The sequence below is a fragment of the Rhodnius prolixus genome, unplaced genomic scaffold (assembly GCF_049639745.1).
Source record: "Rhodnius prolixus isolate KJV_2025 unplaced genomic scaffold, Rpr scaffold_9, whole genome shotgun sequence".
NCBI classification, from domain to species: domain Eukaryota; kingdom Metazoa; phylum Arthropoda; class Insecta; order Hemiptera; family Reduviidae; genus Rhodnius; species Rhodnius prolixus.
In genome coordinates, this window is record NW_027411604.1 from 23566393 (window position 1) to 23589555 (window position 23163).

General features: G+C 30.9%; 2 protein-coding genes across 2 annotated transcripts; one reads left to right on the forward strand and one right to left on the reverse strand.

Annotated features, from left to right (window-relative positions):
- Positions 1–31: 31 nt before the first annotated feature.
- On the forward strand, positions 32–1264 carry LOC141454652 (uncharacterized). The gene is made up of 3 exons (XM_074129115.1): positions 32–252; positions 687–838; positions 1099–1264. Exons 1-3 carry the CDS (start codon positions 111–113, stop codon positions 1162–1164), a joined length of 360 nt encoding a protein of 119 aa, XP_073985216.1. The 5' UTR covers positions 32–110; the 3' UTR covers positions 1165–1264.
- A 1726-nt stretch (positions 1265–2990) lies between these two features.
- LOC141454649 (NAD(P) transhydrogenase, mitochondrial-like) lies at positions 2991–21652 on the reverse strand. The gene is made up of 20 exons (XM_074129108.1): positions 21378–21652; positions 17815–17978; positions 17560–17714; positions 15685–15825; positions 15394–15516; positions 13768–13955; positions 12994–13149; positions 12572–12776; positions 12283–12495; positions 10881–11107; positions 10699–10787; positions 10420–10618; positions 10094–10260; positions 8762–8899; positions 8459–8679; positions 7989–8140; positions 7700–7859; positions 7503–7607; positions 7166–7377; positions 2991–6683 (listed from the first exon to the last, which is right to left on the reverse strand). Exons 1-20 carry the CDS (start codon positions 21378–21380, stop codon positions 6522–6524), a joined length of 3180 nt encoding a protein of 1059 aa, XP_073985209.1. The 5' UTR covers positions 21381–21652; the 3' UTR covers positions 2991–6521.
- Between the last annotated feature and the right edge of the window lie 1511 nt (positions 21653–23163).

A 23163-nucleotide genomic window follows, 5' to 3' on the forward strand; every position in this document is an offset into this window, starting at 1 on the left:
AAAATTTCGGCATTGAATCAGATGACATAATTTCTATGTAACTGATTTATAGTTAAGTTTGTAAGCCTTTAATTTTTACTTAATTTTTTCTTTTTCACAAATAGTGTAAAATGGGTTCTAACGTTGATGATTTGTTGCAAATTATTAAGAAAAGGTCCGACAAATTACAATTCGCAAGCGGTTTTATCAAGGAAGCTGCAAGAGAAAAAAGAGTTCCGGATAAATGCTGCGAAGATGCTTTAGAGTTAGTCAGTAAGTTTCAAATTAAAAACTTAAGTAAAGAGCTGAAGCGTATAAACTAAAGAAAAAAAATAAACAAACAAATATTTGGAAGTTATCTAAGAAGAACCCATTTATTGGAGACAACTTTGTCATAATATTGTTAGTTGAAGAAATACTTCGTTAATTTTTATTATTTGTCTTCCAGTTCTTTTAAAGCAGTTTTGAAACCGTAAGTTTTTAAATAGTTAGATGAAAATCAAGGATTTCTCACAATTTATGACCTCTTATTAATTTGAGTTTTTTAAACATTTAAATTTTGTCTTAAGGGAAAGTTATATAAAACTTAAGAACAGCGTAGAGGAATATTACTAGTTTTTTTAAAGACTATTAATCCTCATTAAAAATTTTCTGCACGATCAACTTCTCACCTGAAATAGCAATTTTACAATATTTTTCTATTGCAGTAAAGATTGATTCGTTCCTTAATGAAGATATTTATAATATCAAGGCATTATTAGAAAATTACAAGCAAATCTTACTTGGTGAAAAGAAACAGACATCGCCACCAATTACAGAAGATGACGTAGGTCATGCTTACGGTTACAGCATGTATCAGGTATTTAATATTTAATTACAATTGTATTTGTTCATTAAATTATAATTAAATAATTTAAGAAACAAAATACATGGTGTGATTTTTATAGACTCATTTTAAGTGGAGGGAGGTTTGACAATTGCCAGGAAAATTCTTCATTACAAAATTTTATTGGCACTTTACGTTTCTAATACCATGGTTCTCCTCATCAGGGGTCTCCTTTCTCAGGAAGACTTTTTCTGGCCATTGCTTCTCTTGTTGTGATTTATTATTTGTTGCAGATTGATCTGCTTCAAAGTAAAGCAAAAAATATGGAGGAGCTTGTACTACCAAGATACATTCTGTAACTATTATTTATTTAGCAACTGAAATCTGTCCATTGAATCATCATTCTTTAAAAGTTTTGGAGATTCATATTACTTGAATAATAAATCATATCTTCAAGATTATCCTTTTATGATTTAGGTAAAATTTACACTTTAATTTAGGCTAAGTAGGGGAAAAGCTCAGGTGAGACCCTCAACATGCTTGGTTCAAGCCCAGGCTTACAGCCTTTCAATTTTCTCTTTCTATGAGACTGTCCAGAAATGGTCATTGCGGACCGGAAAGAGATATCTGGGTCCAGAAGTTGGTAGTATTTCTTTAAAAATAGAATGTTAGTTACGGGTGCAATTATGATTAATATTTAACGACACGCAAGTCCATGCATAATGGTAAATGGAACAAACTTCACAATGTCTTAACAAGAGAATATACCAATGTCAACATGACTGCAAGACAAAGAAACCCAACAATACATTATCTGCTCTCACTAAACACCATCTAGATCTGCAACACGATTTTGACATTGAAAACACTTCCTTACTTGTAACGGAACAACAACAGAAACAATCGCAACATATTAGAAATGATACACATTGAACAACAAAAAATCCATAAACTTTAGGACAGACAACAACAACATTTCAAATTTTTACAACATCCTTCAAGCCGTAACTTAACAAATTACTCGTCACGAACCTGAGGTTTTCCCGGCCCAATTGTTTTTATCCATCCCTTACCTCTGTATAAACCCGGTTTTCCATGAATCTTCAGCAGTTATGATGATATACGTAGTTAATCATATAATTCCACAAATCTATAATGTAAGTCAACATCAAATTTTTTTTTAATTGTAATTTTATTAGTATTATTTCTATACATTTTAAATTTTCAACCTTTTTTCTATTTTTCATTTATTATTGTTTTTTACTGTTTATTAACTCAGTTTGTATTTACATTAATGTAGTGTTATTCCTTTGTACAAACCCTAAAGAAAGCAATAAATTTGCCGTAACGTCGGTATTAAAAAAAGAATTTTTTCTACAAAATTTTATTTACCGCACCTCAAAATTCCCAAAGATACTCTATTAATGACGGTCGAAAACAAAAACCGTCATAGCAAATGGAACTTTAGAAGGATCTCTTCCTCCACCCAAAGCCCTAAAGGAATTTAAAAAAAAATACGTTTCTAAGAAAAGATGTAGAACGGTTTGTGTGCTATTAGTGTACTAAGTTCAAAATAAATTTTAGCTGCATTTTACAAGAAAACTTGAAATAACTGTAAAATCGACCTTATAAAATGGTCCATATACTACAGCTCTACTGGCAACGAACTGATCAACCCCCCCCCCCCAAGTGCCCTTAATCGAATTATTTCAGAAAAATGTTTCCTATAAAGTTATAGAACTATTTTTGAGCTATAATTATACCAAGTTTGAAGAATATGGAAGAAACTATTTTTTTTTTTTTTTTCAAAGTTAAATATGGATTAATCTATTCAGTAAAGTGGTAGTTCCAGTGGACCTGTTTTGACCAAAAACTTACTGTAGCTTCCCATGGTGTCACCTGATTGAAATATTAATTTTGAAATTTCTGCGATTTTCCGTTTCCGAGATACAGTGAATAAACTCAACAGAGAGAAGTAAATTCAGTACAAACCTAAACCATCAAAGAGCAATGGGTTAGAGCAGAGCAAATTGGAAAAAAAAGTGAAATTAATTATCCACAATGATTTAGCGGTAATATTAACTGTTTTACCGTTTCTAAAGCCTGAACTCAACAATAAGGTAGAGAAAATGTTAATACTCCATTGAAATAGTAGGGTTAAGGACCAATAAAAACAAACCAAAAATGTAAGTACTGGAATTTATTCTTTTTTTATCAGTAAATTATCTCAGCCTCGTAAAATAAACAATTATTACAATTATTCTAGATAAGTTTGAGGTGAGGTCAGTAAAATTTTGTATAGACCCAGAGAGAGACAATAAATTTGCCGAAACGTCGGTATAAAAAAAGAAATTTATGTACAAAATTTTATTGACCGCACCACAAAATTCTCTAGGATAATGTATTAACAACGGTCGAAAACCAAACCATCATTCTAATTATTATAATATTCATTCTTAAAATTAATAAATTATTTTTACGCTTGTTTATATTTGAAACTGTGAAAAGTTAACATCAAAACATTTGGCACGTAATGAAATACGAAATAAATTCAGATAAAATTAAAATAAATAGATTTTAACAGATGAAGGTTTATTTACAAGAAATAAGTTTGTCTGCCACTATCTTATAAATAAATGTATCACAGAGAAATGCGAACTTACTTTTGATTTTTGTTTTTCAGCTATTGGGTAGGTTTAGATTTTAAAATTAATGAAAAAAATTATAATAATAATAAAATAAAGCTTGTCACCTTTTATGCAATCGTCATTCATTTACGACAGATTTTGGTTTTTCTTCTTCTTTTCAAAATCTGTTTAATAATTAGCATTAAATTTTTTTCAGCGAATAAGTTCATAACATACATTTTACATTACAGTACGATTTAAATGGATGTTAGTTGGCCTTTTCTTAAATATTGCCATATTGGTTTTTAATTAGGATATTTTTTTGTATATTATATTTTTAGTTTTATTTAATTCTTTTTTTCATTAAATAAAAATTTTTCAATAGGTTGTTTTTCTTATTGTTAACAAGGCCAATGATTTTAAAGAAATAAACTTTGAAAAATGAAGTTTTTTGCTTTCTAACAACAAAAATAATTTAAAAATGAGAAAGAAGTAACATTTTTACTAATTGTCTAAGTTCAACATAATGGGTCACCAAGAAAATTTAGCATTTTTAACCATTTTACTACGAAAATGTAAATTCTTTTTAAGCATACTCAGTAAAATTCTCCAGTCAGTCCCAGTTACCAAATGAGGAGGTGGAAACACAATTAACATTTTTTCTGACAACGAAAATTTTACACTTAAAATAGGTATCTCTGGTTACAAGTTCACGCTCATAACAAGCAAATAAACACTATGAGATTTTGGTAATATACATTTATAGGTATGTAATTCGTTATGCATAATAAAAATTATCCCGAAACACATTCACAAGCAATAGGACAAGAAAAACTATTCTAAATTTGTTATATTTGGTCCTGTAAATCTATGAGCATTGAAAAGTAAGAAAAATACTTTGAAAAACTGTGCAAAAGTGTAAAAATATTTGTTTACAGGTCAAAAATTTGGTGCATTTAAATTTAGTACACCCGAACCAGAATTTATTTTAAAATATATGTAGATAAAAAATTTAATTTACAAAATCTCATAACACTATTTTATTTTAACTAACGACCGTATGTCCAAAATTCTTAGCTATTGCTTTATTATTGTAGTTTTTGTATTAGAAATTTATTTCGTTGTACTTGCTTCCGCTGTAAATATACTAAATTTGAAAGATTCATTTCAGTTGGAATGCAAATATTATTAAGGTAAAGTTAATTTTTACCCCGTGGTATCTTATAAATAGACTTACATAAACCTAACAAAATTTAATTATATTCTATATTTTCTTTCATTTTGTTAAACGAAGGTCATAATTTCGAGTACGTAGAATATAAAATATAAATTTTATTAATCTCCTTAGAGAGTATCTTTACTATTACATAATTCGTAGCCATTTTAGTTAATAATATATTCAGGTCTATATTTTATAATATTTTGTAAAATCTCGAGAAAAAAATATGCATAGTTTTACAAAACTTGCCGCTTTTATTGTTGCAGCTGTTTCCTTATCGATACATTCAGATACTGTGTTAGAAAAATAAATTAGTATAAATGTATGTGGTTATATATTTTAAAATATAAATAATAATTAAGCTAATATTTAATTTTAATATTTAACGAAATAAAGCAAAAATCCAAAACAAAATCGAAATATTTTGTATTTTGGTTGCGTCAATATTACATTTTCCGCGGATTTCTTATTACTTATTACGACGATTAATAATTGTCTAGATCAAAAGAAATAGGATAAAAATTCGAACCCTAATAGCTAGGAAACAAGATATAGTTATTCAGACAAAAAATATTAATTTCAAAAATTAAAAACACTCCAAATAAAAAAAAAAAGAAGTTTTGTGAATATGTGTGGCTAACAGCACAACAGAAGAACAGAATGTGCAGAGTGAATTAGTTGCATTAAAATTTGCCCTAAGTAATCAAGTAAAAATATTATGTACATAATACTAAAGAAACCAATTTATTATACACAGCTATTAGTGATAATGGTTCACATAATCTTGATACAACAATAATATGGTTATAAAATAAAATAAGTATTGTTTTTTTCTGAAATGAAACACCATGTATCTTTTCATTTCACTTTTAGATGAGCAATCTGGTAACATATAAATTATTTTTACATACATTTTAAGTGCACTAGTTTTTAAATGTTTTCATTTTTTTTTTTTTTAAATCTATATTACTATTTTGTACTTTGTTTTCCTGATCGGTTACAAAACACAGTATTACTAAAACGCAATGTATGTACTTATACTTGTTCTAAAAATTATTAATTACTTTTTTATTTAAAAAACGTTAACTAAGAACTACAACAGTTTGGAGTCTATCCTCAGCATTATGAAATTAAAATAAACAAAACAATTGCAAAATTAAAAAAAAACTACTCAAAAAATGATTTAAGAAATGGAAAAGTTGATTCATTTTTTTTTTAGTAATCGAGTTTTGAATTTCGTTAATTTCAGTAATTGTAAAGTTTTTTAAAATGTGCTCTATTTTGAAGAGGAAACGCTTGAAATTTGAAAAATCAGTGCAGGACCTAAATTTGGAAAACTTTGCATTTTGCTCCTAGGAGTTGAAGTTAGGCCAGGTTTTTTTTTTGGTTTTTTTTAACTACGAAAAAGGTTCGTCTTATAAAATAGCAATATTTTGCACAAAATTTATATATTTATAATAAAAATTTAAACTATGTATTATCAATAAATATGAGAGAAATCTCTAAAATGTGAAAAGTTAATTTGTAGTGCTTCATTTTCATTAGATTTTGTGCTTTCTTTTTCTCCATCTTGTAAAAAACGATTAATAATTTTGAAGAGTTACCATTTTTATGATCCTCTGTTTCTTAATTAAAAAAAAATTCAAATTAAATAACTTTTTTTGTTTAAAAAAAAAACAACTTTTGCTGGCAGGCTTTTGCCATACAATCTGATTTCTTAATTTTAACAATATAATGTAAAAGGTTTTTTACATTGTTTAAAAAAGCTGCCCTCATTTATAATATTGAATTCAATATTTCTATCCAATGTGGAATAAAAAAAAAAAACGATTGTCCAAATTAGTAAATGAAATAAGTAACATTTAGACTCTTATCCCGCTGGAGCATCACCATATGATTGTTTAATTTTGTTCAACAGCATATCGCATGTTTTCTTAGCATCTCCTAGTAACATGCTCGTGTTTGACTTGTAAAATATTGGATTATCTACGGCTGCATATCCAACTCCTAATGATCTCTTCATCACGACCACCTAATAGAAGAATACAAAATATTTCAAACATCTGGTGTAAAATAATTAAAATTCTTTCCCTTTTTTGAACTCACTAACTTCGATACTTGCAAATTTAATTAGAAAGAGTTTTATTAAATAATTAGTATCCTTTAATATCATACAAATGATGGAGTAGTTATATTTCGTCAAAGGAGTACTTTTGAAAGGATAGCCATTTCTTGAAGAACAGTTGGACCGTGAATAACCTTTAAATTTCTATTGCAAGTATTAGAAGGGAAAAATACAAGAAATATTTCCCAAAAAAATTAACGAAGTAGCTTCAAGCAAATCTTTATGATAATGTCTTGATCAAATCACTCAAAAAAATACCATTTACGAACCTATTAACAACCTTAACAACCTTCTTATCATCTAAATAATCTCAAATCGGAAATAATCGATAAAAACAGCAGAATAATCGATTACAGAAACAATTACAGGATGTCATATTAGTTACTCACTTGTTCTGAATTCCAAACCCTGAGGACAGGCATTCCCGCAATAATAGAATTTGGATCATCTTCAGCCGCACTATTTACCGTATCATTGGCTCCAATTACTAAAGTTAAATCAGTCTGTGGAAAATCATCATTAATTTCTTCCATTTCCAGTACATCATCATAAGGTACACCGGCTTCAGCTAACAATACGTTCAATTGCCCAGGCATACGTCCTATAAAGAAAAAAACAAGTTTTTGAAGGATGAATTTTTACAATATTAGAATCTAGAAAAACCTAGAAAACCATGTTAAAATTAAAAATAAAAAAGATTTTTTCTACTATATTTTTTTTTTTCACCTGCAACAGGATGTATTCCAAATCTAACATTTTTCCCTTTAGACTTTAACAAAGATACCATTTCTGCTAATGGATACTGCGCTTTAGCCACACACAGTCCATAACCTACACAAATATTTTAGGCACAAGATAATAACGTCATTTTAAAATATAGAACAAAAGTGCACAATAACAGAGGTATAAAATTAGACATTAACCTGGTGTAATTATAATATTTTTAGCGTTGTTAATCATTTCCACTACATTGTCAACTGTAACTTCAGTATGGGTACCAGTAATTTCCATAGGTTTTCCTCCACCTGTAGAAGATGTGCCATAACCTCCCAGGATTACATTAGGAAGGGAGCGATTCATCGCCTATTAAGTAATATATAAGGTAAACTAATAATAATAAGGTTCAGTAAATAAATCTGTGTAATGTGAATAATTCAGCATGATCATAAGATTAGTTTTTGCCAGTAGCAATAAATAAATAAATAAAAATACCTTGCACATAATGTAAGACAAGATAGCTCCTGAAGAGCCAATTAAAGCGCCTACAATTGTCATTAAATTGTTATTTAACATGAAGCCTTCCGCGCATAAAGCCCAACCTGAATAACTGTTTAATACAGTTATAACCACTGGCATATCTGCCCCTGAAATACAAAAGTTAATTATTCAAACAATACTTAAACGACAGCATTTATACATCTGATATACGATACTTAAAAAGTATCTTCTTCTTAGTTTCCTAATGTTCTCCTTTTTAATGTCAAATTAATCTGAGTCTATAGGCATGTGAGGTTATCGCGATGGTTACATAGATGCAGTAGTATTAAGGAAAGAAACAAAATTATTAAAACAATGCATAGAGAAACTTTTGAAACAATACACATTTCGAGTTGCGCTAGCATAAGTTATCTGGTCAATTCCGTAAAATCTAATCTAATTGGAAAAATTAAAAATGATCTAACCTCCAATAGCGGCTGTAAGTGTTGCACCCATTGTTGTAGATAGAGCCGTTGCTGCACCTAGACTAAGAAGTCCTCCAGAAAGTGAAGGATCCATGAAAAAATAGGCCATTGCTGCAGCATTTAGTGCTAATAAAGATGAATTTAGAACATGTCTTCCTGGTAGGTGTAATGGAGCCGAATTCAACAAACCTTGAAGCTTTCCATAAGCTACCAAAGAGCCACTATGGACAAAAAAAAATAAAAAAAATATGATTTTGTTTTGTTTATTTAACAACATAATGTTTATTAAATTCAGAACATTACCTGAATGTAACTGCTCCAATAACAGTTCCGAGGAAAAGTGAAGTTTTTATAACAGAAGCATCAGCAGCCGTTGCAAGTGTAGGAAAATCGTGCAGGAATGTTGCAGCACAAGTCAAAACCGCTGCAAGACCTACAAGGCTGCAAAACTGTAATATTAGACATTTTTAATAAAGCAGCCAGAAAAACGATAATAATTGTTGAACTTATTTTGGTCTTAGGAAGGATGCAATGGGATTTATTATACATATTTAAAAGACATTTAGTCGATAAAAATCAACTAGTTAATCCCATTATGGTTGACTTTATAAGGTATCGTACATCAAACACCTCCACCTTGAGTTTAAAATCTAACGATCTGTAACCATAAACCTTTCTTATGTCGTATCACCCAAATAAAGTTTTGGAAGCAACGCCCGGCAGTATGTTCGACCAAAGACTTCTTCATCTTCAATTTTTAATGATAAAACTCACCACTTATTAGAATAATGGGGACGTAAAATGTTCAGAAAAAGATTTCAGAGTATAATGATTAAAATAAAACTAATCATCCACGGATGGGTTTAAAAGAACCATAAAACTTCTTTGGTTAGAAAACGATAATTTTGTGTGTACAACCAATCGCAATGTGTCCTCAATAGAAATAGAAAGAAAATAGATACAAATAGCTCTTGTTCAAAAAACTTGAAAAAATAAAATCGAAGCGTTATCCTCATGATTCATTTAGTTATTTTTAGGTCTCAACTGACAATAAATTTTGTACAAATCCGGAATTTAAATCTTTCCTAATATTTTGAATTTGGGCAAAATTATTTATTACGTAAAACAAAACCAATTTGAACGTTAATTTTTTTTTTTTTTTTTATTTGAAGCCCGGAGCTTTTTTCAGTGCACTGCCGGCCTCCAGACAGTGTTCTCTCGTTACAGACAACACTGTCCATCACCGGACAGTGAGCTGCACTGTCCATCACCGGACAGTGAGCTGCACTGTCCATCACCGGACAGAAGCTCCTAGGAAGAGAAAATCTAAGGGTCAGCAGCTGGATTCGAACCCGGGACCTCCGCGTGGGAGTCCAGTACGCTAACCGCATAGCTAATCCCTTCCTCCCTTACGCACTAGTCATAAAAAAAGCTTAGTTCAAAGGTCAATATTTCAGAGACTAGAATAAGATCAAGAACATAATTGACAATAAATCAAATGTTTTAAGAGAAAATAAACTTTTACTAAGTAAAACCCACATTTAGTAAGAAATCGCTAGCAATTTTAAAATCAAAGTCACCTTTAAGGTTTATCTGATCAATTAAGTTAACGAAACTCGCATATTGTGTGCGTACCTGTGGAAACCTGCAACAAGCTGAGGAAGATCTGTTATCTGAATCTTCTTAGCAATAATAGAGCCAATTAAACCTCCAATGCCTGCACAAGCTCCCATCTGAATTAGGGTATCAATTGCTGGTGACATGTACCCAATTGTAGCAGCAATTCCACCACTTACACCAATCTAAAAAAATTTAAAAAAACAAATTGTGTACTCTTCAAATCAAATGTTTAAAACAACTTAAGTTGTATAAATTCAATGCTCTGTAGGAAAAAATTTTGTTCAAATTTTTAGAATTTTCCAATAATGGACTAACGTAAAATTGTTTAGATGTTTTATTACAATTCCAAGATTGTTGCCAGCACGTGAAGTGGTCTGAGAACTAAGCCCAGCTAGAGCGCCAACACAACAGAGAGATGCAGCTAAGGAAGTTAAATGATGAATCTCTGGATAACTCCACATAACTCCTAAACCGTAACCTCCTAATACAACCGCTCCAGGTATGACGAAAAGACTGTTGTAATCTGGCGGATCACCTGGTCTAAAAATAAACTGTTACTATTAATCTGAGAATCAACCTCCAAAATAAATGTTGTATTGAGATTTTTTTAGCTACCTCACCTTCTGAACATATCCAACATTCTTTTTGTAACAATAAATCCACCAAAAACGTTTATAAATGAAATAAAAGCTGCTGAAGCTGCTAATAACTGGAACAAATAAAAATAGAGAGTAAAATTAAATACAGAAGAATGAAATTATTAACAGATCCCATGCGCTTAACACAATAACCAACTAGATACCTGTACTGAATTTGTGGGAACAAGACCTCCGCCCATAAGAAGAAGTCCACCAACTGCAGTGATACCAGACACAGCGTTCGTAACAGACATTAAAGGAGAATGAAGCGCCGGTGTCACGCCCCATACAGTATGGTAACCAACGATTCCTGATAGAGCTAGGGTTGAGGCCATTGCGGAGAATTCCGGATTTGGAGATGCTGCTCCAAGTGCAAGTAGTCCAGATAAGCCTAAGTAAAAAAGTTTTAAATAATTTCTTTAATTTTTTATTTAATTTTATTTTTTTTTTCCTGGAGATAAATGTGACGAAGTTACATCGGACAGAATCAGACGAGTGAATTAGTTTAGATTTCGGAGCGGTGGTGGAAAGTAAGGGGGAAATCAGAGACGAAATAACGTGAAATAAGTATAAGGGGAATAGTTAAAAAGTAAGAATTTACGAAATTTGGACTGATGGAAGAGCTTAAAATAATTACTGAGGTTTCCTTCTAGATCTTTAAACATTATACGGCACTGTACTCAAACAATCTTTGGACGCGTCAACATGAAGCAGTTCATAAGTTGGTAATAGAGATATCTCACACTTAAATAATGACTAAAACCTCATGAAGCCTTTCTCTAAAACCTACTTTTGTACTGCGATACAGTACCTACCAACCTTACCACGCCTGAACTACTGCGAGCTTATCAGGATTCATTCCGAAACGCTAAAACAATAATAATAATAATAGTAATAATAATAATTTTGGTATGTGGGACCCTCACCCACTAAAAAACCCACCTCCCCAACAGGCAGAGAAACCCACCCTGGAACCACTTACGCATTACTTCAGGATGATGCCTCACAATATCTCATGCGAGTTCCTACCGGCCTTTATACGATCCTGTATTACGACAGGAGCAGACGGAAGTCCAGCTCCTGTTTCTTTCTTTTTAATACTACCTTGGCAAAGGTAGCCACCAGGTCCCAGCAATCTCTATGGGAGAGCATAATCGCTACTATGTTCTCGGGCGTGATTCTCCCGATCTCTTGCCCCAAGCTCTCCCTCTCCGGTACCCATCTATCACACATAAAGAATGTGTGATGGGCGTCATCGAGGTCAGAGTCTCTGAAGACACATGACGGGTCTCCAACTTTCCCCATCATGTACAGGTACGAGGTGAAACACCCGTGCCCCCTAAGAAACTGGGTGAGGTAATAGTCGACCTCGCCATGCTCTCAATAATAGTAATAATAATAATCATATCACAACTCGCTTACAAAATGGTTCTTAAACTAATTCTAACCTTAAATAAGGCACAAGAATAAAGTTTCAACAGATATTCGCAACTGCGAATCATCTTTGTCTTTAAAGAGTTCTGAAGAAGAATAGAGAATTGCAAAAATAAACAGATCAATAATTACCTGCAGAATATAATGTAACTTCTTTGCATCTTTCTCTAAAGTGATCAACTTCAGCCTTAACTTGATGTTTGACCACGGCAGCTGCAGGAGGAGGTGGTGTGGCAGCTTGTACAGATATTGGAGGAGGTGGCCACATAAGATTACCCTTATCCAATATAATTGAACCACGTACTACATCATCTTTCATATCAATATACAGATGCTCTTTGCTTCCTGCCAAAAATAAATTAATGATATTATAAATCTACTTTATGTAGAGCAGGTTAGTACTAAGTCAGTAGTAACTTACCCATAGAAAGTAGAAGTTTTGAAATATTATTAGCATACAAAGTTGAACTTTGAGTCGGTAATCTTGATGGGAAATCCGTTAACGCAATATGAGTTACATCATTGTAAACAGAAACTTCACCAGGCCTTGATGTTTCAATATTACCTCCAGCTTCAGCTGCTAAATCTACCACTACACTACCAGGTTTCATTGAGTCAATGTGCTCCTATAATTGATCAAAAGGCTGTACTTTATTAAAATAACGTTTACAGAAGACAGATCTCTTTAAATTTTAGAGAAGCTCAAATAAAGGGTACCAATGGTAAGTTTAATAAAAGAGATATTCTAAGACCGTAGCAAAAAAAAAAAAATATCTTCATAATTTAAAGCCAGACGAATTACAGAAAATCTAAAAAAAACTACTTATTTATATTAAAGCTTACCTTTTTAATCAGTGTAGGCGCTCGTTTCCCAGGAATCAAAGCAGTGGTTACGATAACATCAACTTCTTTAGCTTGTTTAGCAAATAAAGCCATTTCAGCATCGATAAATTCTTTAGACATTTCTTTACTGTAGCCACCTGATGTTCCACCTTCTTCCTATTTAAAATTTAAATAATTTTTAAGTTAAAATATTATTGTAATATTTTTTTCCATTCATTCCCTTAAATTACAAGGCTGACTATTATCTGGCATAACATATTTCTTTTCTTGTAGTCTTGATAGATACTTGATTATTTTCCATTGATTCACTAGGTATCAATGTTAAACACAGAAACTGACGATACTGCGAGTTCCAAATATACCACCGATTGGGAGTGGATAAAAATATGAAACAAGGTTAAGAAGCCTACTAAGGGTAGACATCATCTCAAAAAGTAAAAAGCACTAGTTCAATCTAAGTACCAAAGCGATGTTCTGGTATTTAAACATGAAACGACAATTGTTTATAGATTGCATTGAAATTAATTCTATAAGTTTACACTCTATATAAATTTATTATTGAATTGAATGTTCAGATTCATGTAATATAGAAACTTCATTAAAATATTTTGTTTTTTTTGGGACTAAAATATTACCCAGAAAATAAAATTACAATGGAATCACGTGATTTAAAGTAGAAAATGTCTATCACCAATTTCTGAACAATTTTATATACATTGTTTTGATATCAACATTTAAAATGTGCCAAAAAAAAAAAAAAATTGCAGTTATTACCTTGATATTAATTTCTAAAAATTCTGCACCTAAAGATTCTACTTGTTCTTTTACAGCAGATCTGGTGTCAAAAGCTCTAACAATTGCTCCCATATTCCTTGCTTGACCAATTGCAGCCAAACCAGCAACTCCACCTCCTATCACCAATATCTTCGCTGGAGGTACTTTACCAGCGGCAGTTATCTGGCCTATTTATAATTAATATTCTATTAAAATATAAAAAATAAATAAAAGGATGACCAAAGTTAAAAATATTAGGATAGGTAAGTAATATTAAGATAAACCACCAAAAATGTGCTATTGTCTCCGGTTTCTACTGAATGGAAATTATAGACATCAACACAAGGACAGAAATAATAATAATAAATAAAAATAAAAAAAGGAATATTTGCTAAGACCAATTTCTTAATCTACATTTACATAATGTATATTTATAGGTACGAGCAAGCCATATAAAAAAAAATTACTTTTAGAATTACTGAATGACAATTTAACAAATTAGTGTAGTTATAAATCGCTTCTTAGTATGTTTATTGTAATTAGATACTTTATAAGTTAATTATTACAATGACCTCCCTTATTATTATTTTTTCTTCTTAATTAGGTTACGGTAATAATTGCCCGGTTAATTTTTTATGAAAGAATTACTTTCCAAAATTAATTTAGCCCATTTACCTTATTGTTATCTATAAGTATCCAATATGGTATCTCTAGTACCTGTCTTACTGGGTACTTAAACAAAATCTGATATGAACAATCACTATTTCTTTTATTGTCTAAGTAGTGACAGACATTTGTTGTATTGGTCATAGCAACATTATAAAGTTTGTAAAACATACTAAAACCTTTCAGTAACCTACCCAACAGTACAACTTATATGAGTATGGACGTAATATACGTATGAAGTTTGCAGAAAATTCTAGGAATCATTTTCTAGAAAATCTCAAATAAAAAAGAAAAAAAAAAGTGAATAAAGACGTTCTTCCGAATCCAGAAGTTACTTCAAACTCACAATTTTAATCACAAAAATAACTCTCCTTGTACTCAAGAGAGAGGACCATACATTACACAAACGAGACACTTAAACCAGTTAAGCGTGGAATTTAGTTTAAAAAAAAAACCCACAGTGTGCGGAATTAAAATCACGACAATGACGTGTATACACCTCGAACGCAGGGCAAAACAACTAAAAGTTTACAACGTCACAATTGTCACTGCAAGCGAATTTTTCTACCATTTCTGGAGCTTGAGATTACAGAGCATTCTGTGCTCATTCAAAATCTTGCACCGCTTCACGTATGCATTCCCAAGACGCAAGAGCTTTTTACAAGGAAGAAAAGAGCTTTGAATTCTGTGCAAAATGAAAACATGCTCGTACTGAGGTCTGAACCTCTATCTAAGGTAAAAACGGCATTGCACAAGGGTTGAGAGCTTCTATTTGTGTGCCTAATTCCCCAATCTCTAATGCGGAGACCAAACATGTACCAACCACTTATCATTTGGCTGACTCCCACCACCCACTCCGTAAAATATTGAAGAATTTTTATATACTAAAAAAAGGGTTCATCAAACTCGATGCACCTTTACAAATTTTAATAAATTACATGTAATTAAAAATTAAAATACCGGCAAAAAATCGAGGAAAATGATTAGCAGCTTCAACGATTGCTCGGTAACCAGCAATGTTGGCCATTGAACTAAGAGCATCAAATACCTGGGCTCTTGATATTCTAGGTATACAATCCATTCCTGTAAAAATAATAAAAGAAGAATAACTGATACGAGATTACATAAGCAGAGTATATTCAGGGGAAAAACATGAATATAAATAAAAGAACCACTCAAGATTATTGACTTATAGGACAAGAACGTTCTTATCTTTAAACAACTTTTATCATTTTACATAAAGTTACTCACCAAATGCTGTAATTTTTCTTGAAGCAAGTTTATCAATTAAAGCTTTATTCTGACCAGGATAAAGAAAAGAGATCAATACAGAATCAGGTTTGAATAAATTAATTTCAGTCTCTTGAGGTTGTCTTACTTTTAAAATTATATCTGAAAAAAAAGGTTAAATATTAAGATTTTGAAAAAACTAAGTCTGCAAGATACTAGTTCTGAGATAATGGTAATCAGACAATATAATTAAAAATGCAAAAATTGTTACTAATTTAATTTTTTATTCTGCAAACTTACTGGTAACTTATAATGTATATATGTACACTAATAGTTATTTATTTAACAAGTGCGGAAAGTAGTACTTTTCCTCACACGAGGCAGGGTTTGCACGCACGAGCGAGTGAAGCGAGGCGAGTGCAAGTGCAAATTGCCGAGTGTGGGGAAAATACTTTACACTCGAGTTAAATATTATATTTTTTCTGCAACCATTAGGGTTATTAACTAAAAAAAAAAACTAAACGGGAATCACTAGAATCCATTTTAAATTTCTATAAGGTATCACTATAACCTTTTTAACTGTTATAATTAAACATATCTAATTATTTATTAAAATATTATTTTTATTTCTATATTCCTTTCAATTTTTATTTTATTTTTTTAATATTCGTTTTTTAATTATTTAGATAAAATAAATTTAAATAAGCTAATTAAAATTTTACAGAAAATATTTAATAACAAAACTTCTTATATCAAGGAAGCACAATAAAGTTTTTTCACTCACTAGTGAGGAAAGTGACACTAATGGGAATTTTTCCCCACTAGTGAGGGAAGTTGGACATTACACAGCGGATTTTAATTGAGTAATGAGAACATTCCTACATGGTTGCAGAAAAATAATATTTTTTTAAACATTTCGAAAATTTTATATAACTATTGCAATCTTAATGACAAAAAATATAGTACTTTAAAACTACAAACTGGGCTCAGCAATGTAAATTTGTAAATTGTACTCAAAAAGATGAAGAGCCCTTTAATGCACATCAACATAAATGAATGCAACTTCACTTGTGAATGTGGTACGTCCATTTATTTCGCTTGCTATTTAACCGTTGAATAAGAAAAGACAAAATTAGAGACAAGAGGATGCAGGAAACGTGCGTTAATAAAGAATAACCAACTAAAATCAACTTACATCCTTGGGTAGTCGCCAAAAGCATTAGGCAGTGAATTCTCAGACCGATAAATGTGGAGAGGATCTTCTGTTTGATGGGTATCAAACAATTCGACAACGAATACCAGATCTAGAAATATGAAGTTACTATTCTCTGGATTTAGAATCCACGTAATTCTAGTTTTAGATAATGGTAATCTAATTCACAATACGAGTCACAGTACGAAATAACCGAAACTACTATCACGTACATCACACCTCTCTAAAAACGGCTAGACCGAAAGATATATGCAAATCATTAAGCGTTTGCTAAATAGCATACCTGTAAATCTAGAGACTTATAATGACTACATTATACTCCAGAGTTAATATCGTCATATTTCTAAATTCAGAGACCTCTATAAGTGAATTTTCACAAAAAAAATGTTGCAAATGAACGTGATTGACCCTTTACGTTTTCAATTATAAAAAGAATTACACGATTTTAAAACATTTTTATGATTACAGAACACCATAAAGTTACACGCAACTGACATGAAGTGACTAAATGAAAAGTTACAAAAGGTAGAGATGGAGTTTGAAAGCATTTCACTGAAATTTTCCATTTTTTCCCCCCCAAATACTACATATCATAATTTTATAACATTACTGTGCATTCTAATTGTTCATGTTTCGAATAATTCTCACAATTCAGTCAAAGAAAGTACAAAATTCAAACTAACCAGCTAAAAAAGCTTCGTCTCTTTTAACAATTTTCGCTCCTGCATTTTTATAATCAGAATCACGAAATTTGGCGCCAACTCCAGCACCTTCCTCCACAGCAACATTGAATCCTTTTTTTATTAATGTAGCCGTAACAGCCGGAGTTAAAGCAACTCTAAAGAATAGGATTGTTGTGAGAAAAATAATTAAATAATATACTTAATTCATTTTAAAAAAAATCAATTCTTAATAAAATTTAAAATTAAACTAAATACCTCTTTTCGTCTTTCCATGTTTCTTTAGGAACTCCAATTTTTAAATTTTTATAAGGGATGCCTAAAGGTTTTTCCGCTTCTGCACGTAAATTACCACTAAAATGTACATTTTTAGAGAGTCCAAAACATTTTGCACGCCTCTGAATGTGGCGGCGTACTGTAAACTAAAAAATAATAATATTAAAAATTCTGCATTATTCTATAATTAGTAAAATTTAAATCACACCTATTTAAAAGCTAAAATTCAAACAAAAATTAGCTTGTTTTTTAACGAACGTAAGAGCTCATAAAAATGGTTCAATTAAAATTAAGGATATGAATTATTTCTAAAAATAACTTTATTAATATTATTACAATCATTTTGGTTTTAATATTGCATTGATTAGATCATTCATAATAAAAGCATGGTAGTTCACTCATTTAAATGAGCAAATCATCCTATTATATATATTTTGCGCGACAACATCCTAAGTTCATTGGCACTCGAAGCTTTTTTTAATCCGATCTCCGGACAGTATTCTCTCGTTCCAAACAACATTCTCTATCACCGGACAATGAGCTATAAGAAGCTCCTAGGAAGAGAAAATCTAAGGGCTAGATTAAGGATCCTCATTGATTTTTAGATAGATATCAGGCCTTCAATAAAAAAGTTAATTTGACATTGACTGAAAAATACTTTTTAGCAATAAGAATTTCATAAGAACAAAATTCTAGTAAATACATATATTTAATTTCAAAATAGATTTATTCATTCATTATAAATTAAAATTATTTAAGTAATTTATTATTTTAGCTGTAGAGACGTGGATTTGTTTTTATTATTATAATTATCAAGTTATTTATGATTTTCCTTATCTTCAAGGTTACTTTTAATTTAGTGTTCATGTTTCCACGATAGACAAACCCGGCAGGCGGCTATTAGTTTCAATTAGAATCAGATTTTTCCTATCTTTCGTAATTATCAAAAATTCTTTACATTTTTAGATAAAAAATAATTACTAGAAGTAAAACCTGACAATTTCTTGGAAATTACTAACATTACCAGTCTTTCAGCCTGAAATTGTGGTCACATTAATAGCAACAAAGACAGTAGAATTAATTATAAAGTTCTCTGACTGTCACACCATTGAAGGAAAAAATGTAGGAACTACTGCTGTAGGTCTAAAAATGATAAAGATTACCGAAAAATGTTTTAATCCTTAATAACATTTCTAAGCTGGGTACTGGGACACAGAGATTGGAACATTGGCAAACGAGGGATTCGTGAATACGAATAACCTCCAGCTCTGAAACCTTCATTGTGACATCTCGAAAAGTGACTCTCGTGCAAACACTTTTGACGAAAAGAAAGATAACAAGGAAAGAGTTGTTGCACTTCCAAGATTTTTTTTGGAGAGTCCTGAAAGGAATCGCTCAACTATCTCAGATAGTTGGCTAAGGAAATATTATTTACTGGCACAGTAATATTGCTTTTTGAGGAAACGTTCATATTGGATGAGGCCAACTACTAAAAGCCACATGCAGCAGAAATGTGGCTAAAACAAATTTTCTTGGTGAACGCGCGCACATTCTCGTAAGTGATTTCTACGGATTTGGGCCTGTTTCTTGTGAGTGAACTGGAGATTCTAGTCTTGGTGATTTCTTTTCTAGGAGACCCTTAATAATCCCAGATTGGAGTAGAGGTTCAAGTAACAAGGAATATACATTGATACTTAAGCATTTTAAGTACTTCCATATAAGAACAACAAGATTTCCGGAAGAACACAGCTCAGGTGCCGGCAAAGTAGAAAAACTTAACGTTTCAAGAAAGCAGAGAATCAATAATCAAAAAACAGGAGCTAACTCTCCAACGATCTTGTGAATTCAATTTTGGAGATGGACAAAAATTAAAAATGGAACGAAAAACACCAGAGATTTTACTATCAAATTTATTTACAGAAATTTGACATCCACCTTTAAAGTTAACACAAATTGTCACTACATACAATTATTATTATTATTTAGTCAGAAAACATTCATTGCCAGTCATAAAACCAACGAACTAGGCTTTCTTTCCTATTTTGGTTACTTCAACGAAGAAAATGAACAAGGAAGTACCCACAAGTTTTATTCACATAAATGAGTTTTCATTATTGTATGTACGTCAAATATTTAATTTGTTTTAAAAAACATCTAATTAACACCAAAATGAAGTACTCATTACGTAAAAAAAGCACGCGGACTTAGAACGTAGAACTGAGAACCTTGACCTAATTTCATCGTTTACATAATATCGCCTACCTACCGTAAACCTGTACTTAACAATTAACAAAAACATACATATTGCCGAACGGAAGTATAAACAATACATTTAAGGATGGCCAAATAACAGAGGAATTTATCAATTACAATAATTCTGTTCTTGAAGTACGCAAAACAAATTTGCCTTTACCAGTGGTGTTTCTATTTTTAAGTGACAAGTAACACTCCATATGCTTCTGACCTTAAAACTCTCTTTCTTATCTCCAGCAGACTAATTTTTTTTTAAAGTCCTGTAATTTTTTTTTCTTTGTTATTATCTTGGAATCTTTATGTTGCAATAGATATCAATCAATATCAAATCAAAGTTATAAATGCAAAACATAAGGTTTCAGTAAAGACTTTCAATATGTTTTTGAAGTATAGGTTGGCACAACGACTAATTCTAATTACAATCTGCCAGCTTAACAAACTAAAGTTAACTTAAGCAAACTAACTATAGACACACACAAAAATAATAAACAGACTCATCTATAGGCCAGTATGCGTTTTATTCCCGAGGAGGCGGCGATTCTAGATTAGATTACGTGACTATTGCAGTTAACAATTCTCTTAACGAAAAATCAATGTAAATACATCAAATAACAATTTTGACCTTTCACTTTAAAATATTTAAGATCTTTCTATATTTGCTTTAAAAACTATTCAAACGCATAAAAGGGATTAGGAATGTTGGACATGAACAATGTATAAACATTTACTTTAAAGAATTAAAGATCCCGAAAGATGCATTTGTACTTTGTAAAATGCGTTTAAATGCTGAATAGGGATCAATATTCCTAACAGGGTTACGTCTGTGTGCCAAACACAATTGGCTTACAAAATGACAAAAGGTAATGCAGAACAATAACATCAAAAATAGAAAAGGTACCTTTAAAAAGAGCATTTACTCTAAAATATTTTAACATTCTAAAACAGTAAAATATTCTTATTCTTTCTTAACATTCTATTCACTAAAATATTCTTTTACCCTGTCAATGGATAAACAATAAAACAGTCTGCTTTCCAAATTTAATTATTTAAAGAGTTTAAAGGATTTAACGATACCTCCTAATAACTTTTATTTAGTAAAATAAAACAACAGTTCCCATAAGGTAAACAAAGCTTTAGAACACCTGTTGAACCGTTATATTTATATTTTATAGAAACAGTGATTATTTAAAGTATAACTTCGTTTTAAATAAATTATTTTGTTAAAAAACTAAATTAGTTTCTTGTGAATAGAATACATGCATAAGGAAAAATAATATAAACAACATACGTACCATGATTTTTGTCTGGAATAAAAGATTCGTTTGAAATTAAACTAGATATTGAATTAAAACGTGGCACTCAGACTTAAATTAGAACCCGTCCGGCCAAACAGCAAACAGACGCAAAATAGAAACAGGCCGGTTAGGTTTAAGAGGGAGAAATACAAGCAATGGCTATAAATTCAGGGTTGCCAAGCTACCATTGAAATAGTTTCAGAAAAAACAAACAAATTTCCCACTTTTCTCAGTTACCAAAAAAATAAATTGTTAGTGAAAGGGCAACAAAAATTATAGTATTCTCACTTGTTGATTACTGAATATTTTCCGTGTTCAAACAAACACTCCGTGTTATCAGTTTTATCAATTCATTTTTTTTTTTTTTTTTTACTTTACACTCAATTATTGAGAGCCAGTGCTAGGTTTTTCTTATGTAACTTCCTTGATCAAATTCAAGATTTTCTGTTTCAATAATTCGTTCTTCTGGATTTTTCGGAGATTCTCCGGATTTTCAGCGGAAAAATTGTTGAGAAGTAGCAAAAATTGAATGAATTGGAGATATAAGTTCGGCCATAACTCTTGCTAACGAATTAAATATTATTCAGACATTTGATTTTTTTTCTTAATTTAAAAGCTCCACAGGGAGCTTAGCAAAAATTACATTCGTCAAATCTTGGAAATAAAATTTTACAATTTCGGCATAAATTGACTTGTTCTTTATTGACCTAAGCTAGCTGATAGTGGTACTTATTTAAATTAAATTGTACGAATTGAATTGTTGAGTTATACAGTTTTAAAATATACCCTCTAAATCCCGCAAAATTCACCTTACAACTTAGTCTGATTAGTTCAACGCGATGGATTTTCAAGAAGTTTAAAGAAGACGAAACAGCAGGAACTTCGAACTTCCGAAAATTTCATGTAATAAAAAGTCGGAATTTTAGCAATTCACTTAACCCAGTTTACAGTGATAAACGAGAGGTCGTACTTCCCACTAAAGTGACCCTAATAAGGATATCTCTTAAGTGTCATTTCACTGTGATGTAACTTCTTATTTCCTAAATTAAAAATGTTCACCAATTATGCGTTAGTTTGTATTTCAAGGTTAATAAATGAATTTTTTCTAGAAAAGTTTAAATTAATAGATATTGGCACCTCCTGTTAGCCTATTGTCGGCTTTTAATTTCTTAACATTTACAAATATTTGGTAGATCTATATTTGTAATGTCACGTAACTTTAGAGCGTATTTTAAGACCCCAATTTTCTGGGTATCCTCCAAAATATTAATTTTTATTTTTACAAGAAGGGCCACATTAGACCCTAATAATACGTGGTTAAAAAAAAAAATCGTCTAAACGATTCGCCTAAAAATAAAAATATCATTTACTGCAACACACTTCTGCCATAACTTCTGAATTAGAAGCGAAAGAGATTATATTTTTCCAATGTTTGATCCGAAAGCTTTCCTCTTAGTTCCACTTCCAAAAATGAATATTTAATCAGAGATCAGTGGAATAAATGCAATACTAGAATAACATTTCGAAGGAAGTCAAATATTGAAATGGGGACTTTATGGAATACATTTTCTATTATTACTTGTAAACTGTATTGTAACTGTATAGATTATTGTAACTGGATAAGTAGATGCTTTTAAATGTATAAATGTATATTTAATGAGTTCACGGACTTTTTTGCCGTACAAAGGGAATGTCAAAGTCACCATTGCCATGGACCTTGTGTGACCTTCATGTAATAATTACTTATTTTAAAACTCAAATTAATAATATCTTTTATCATCTA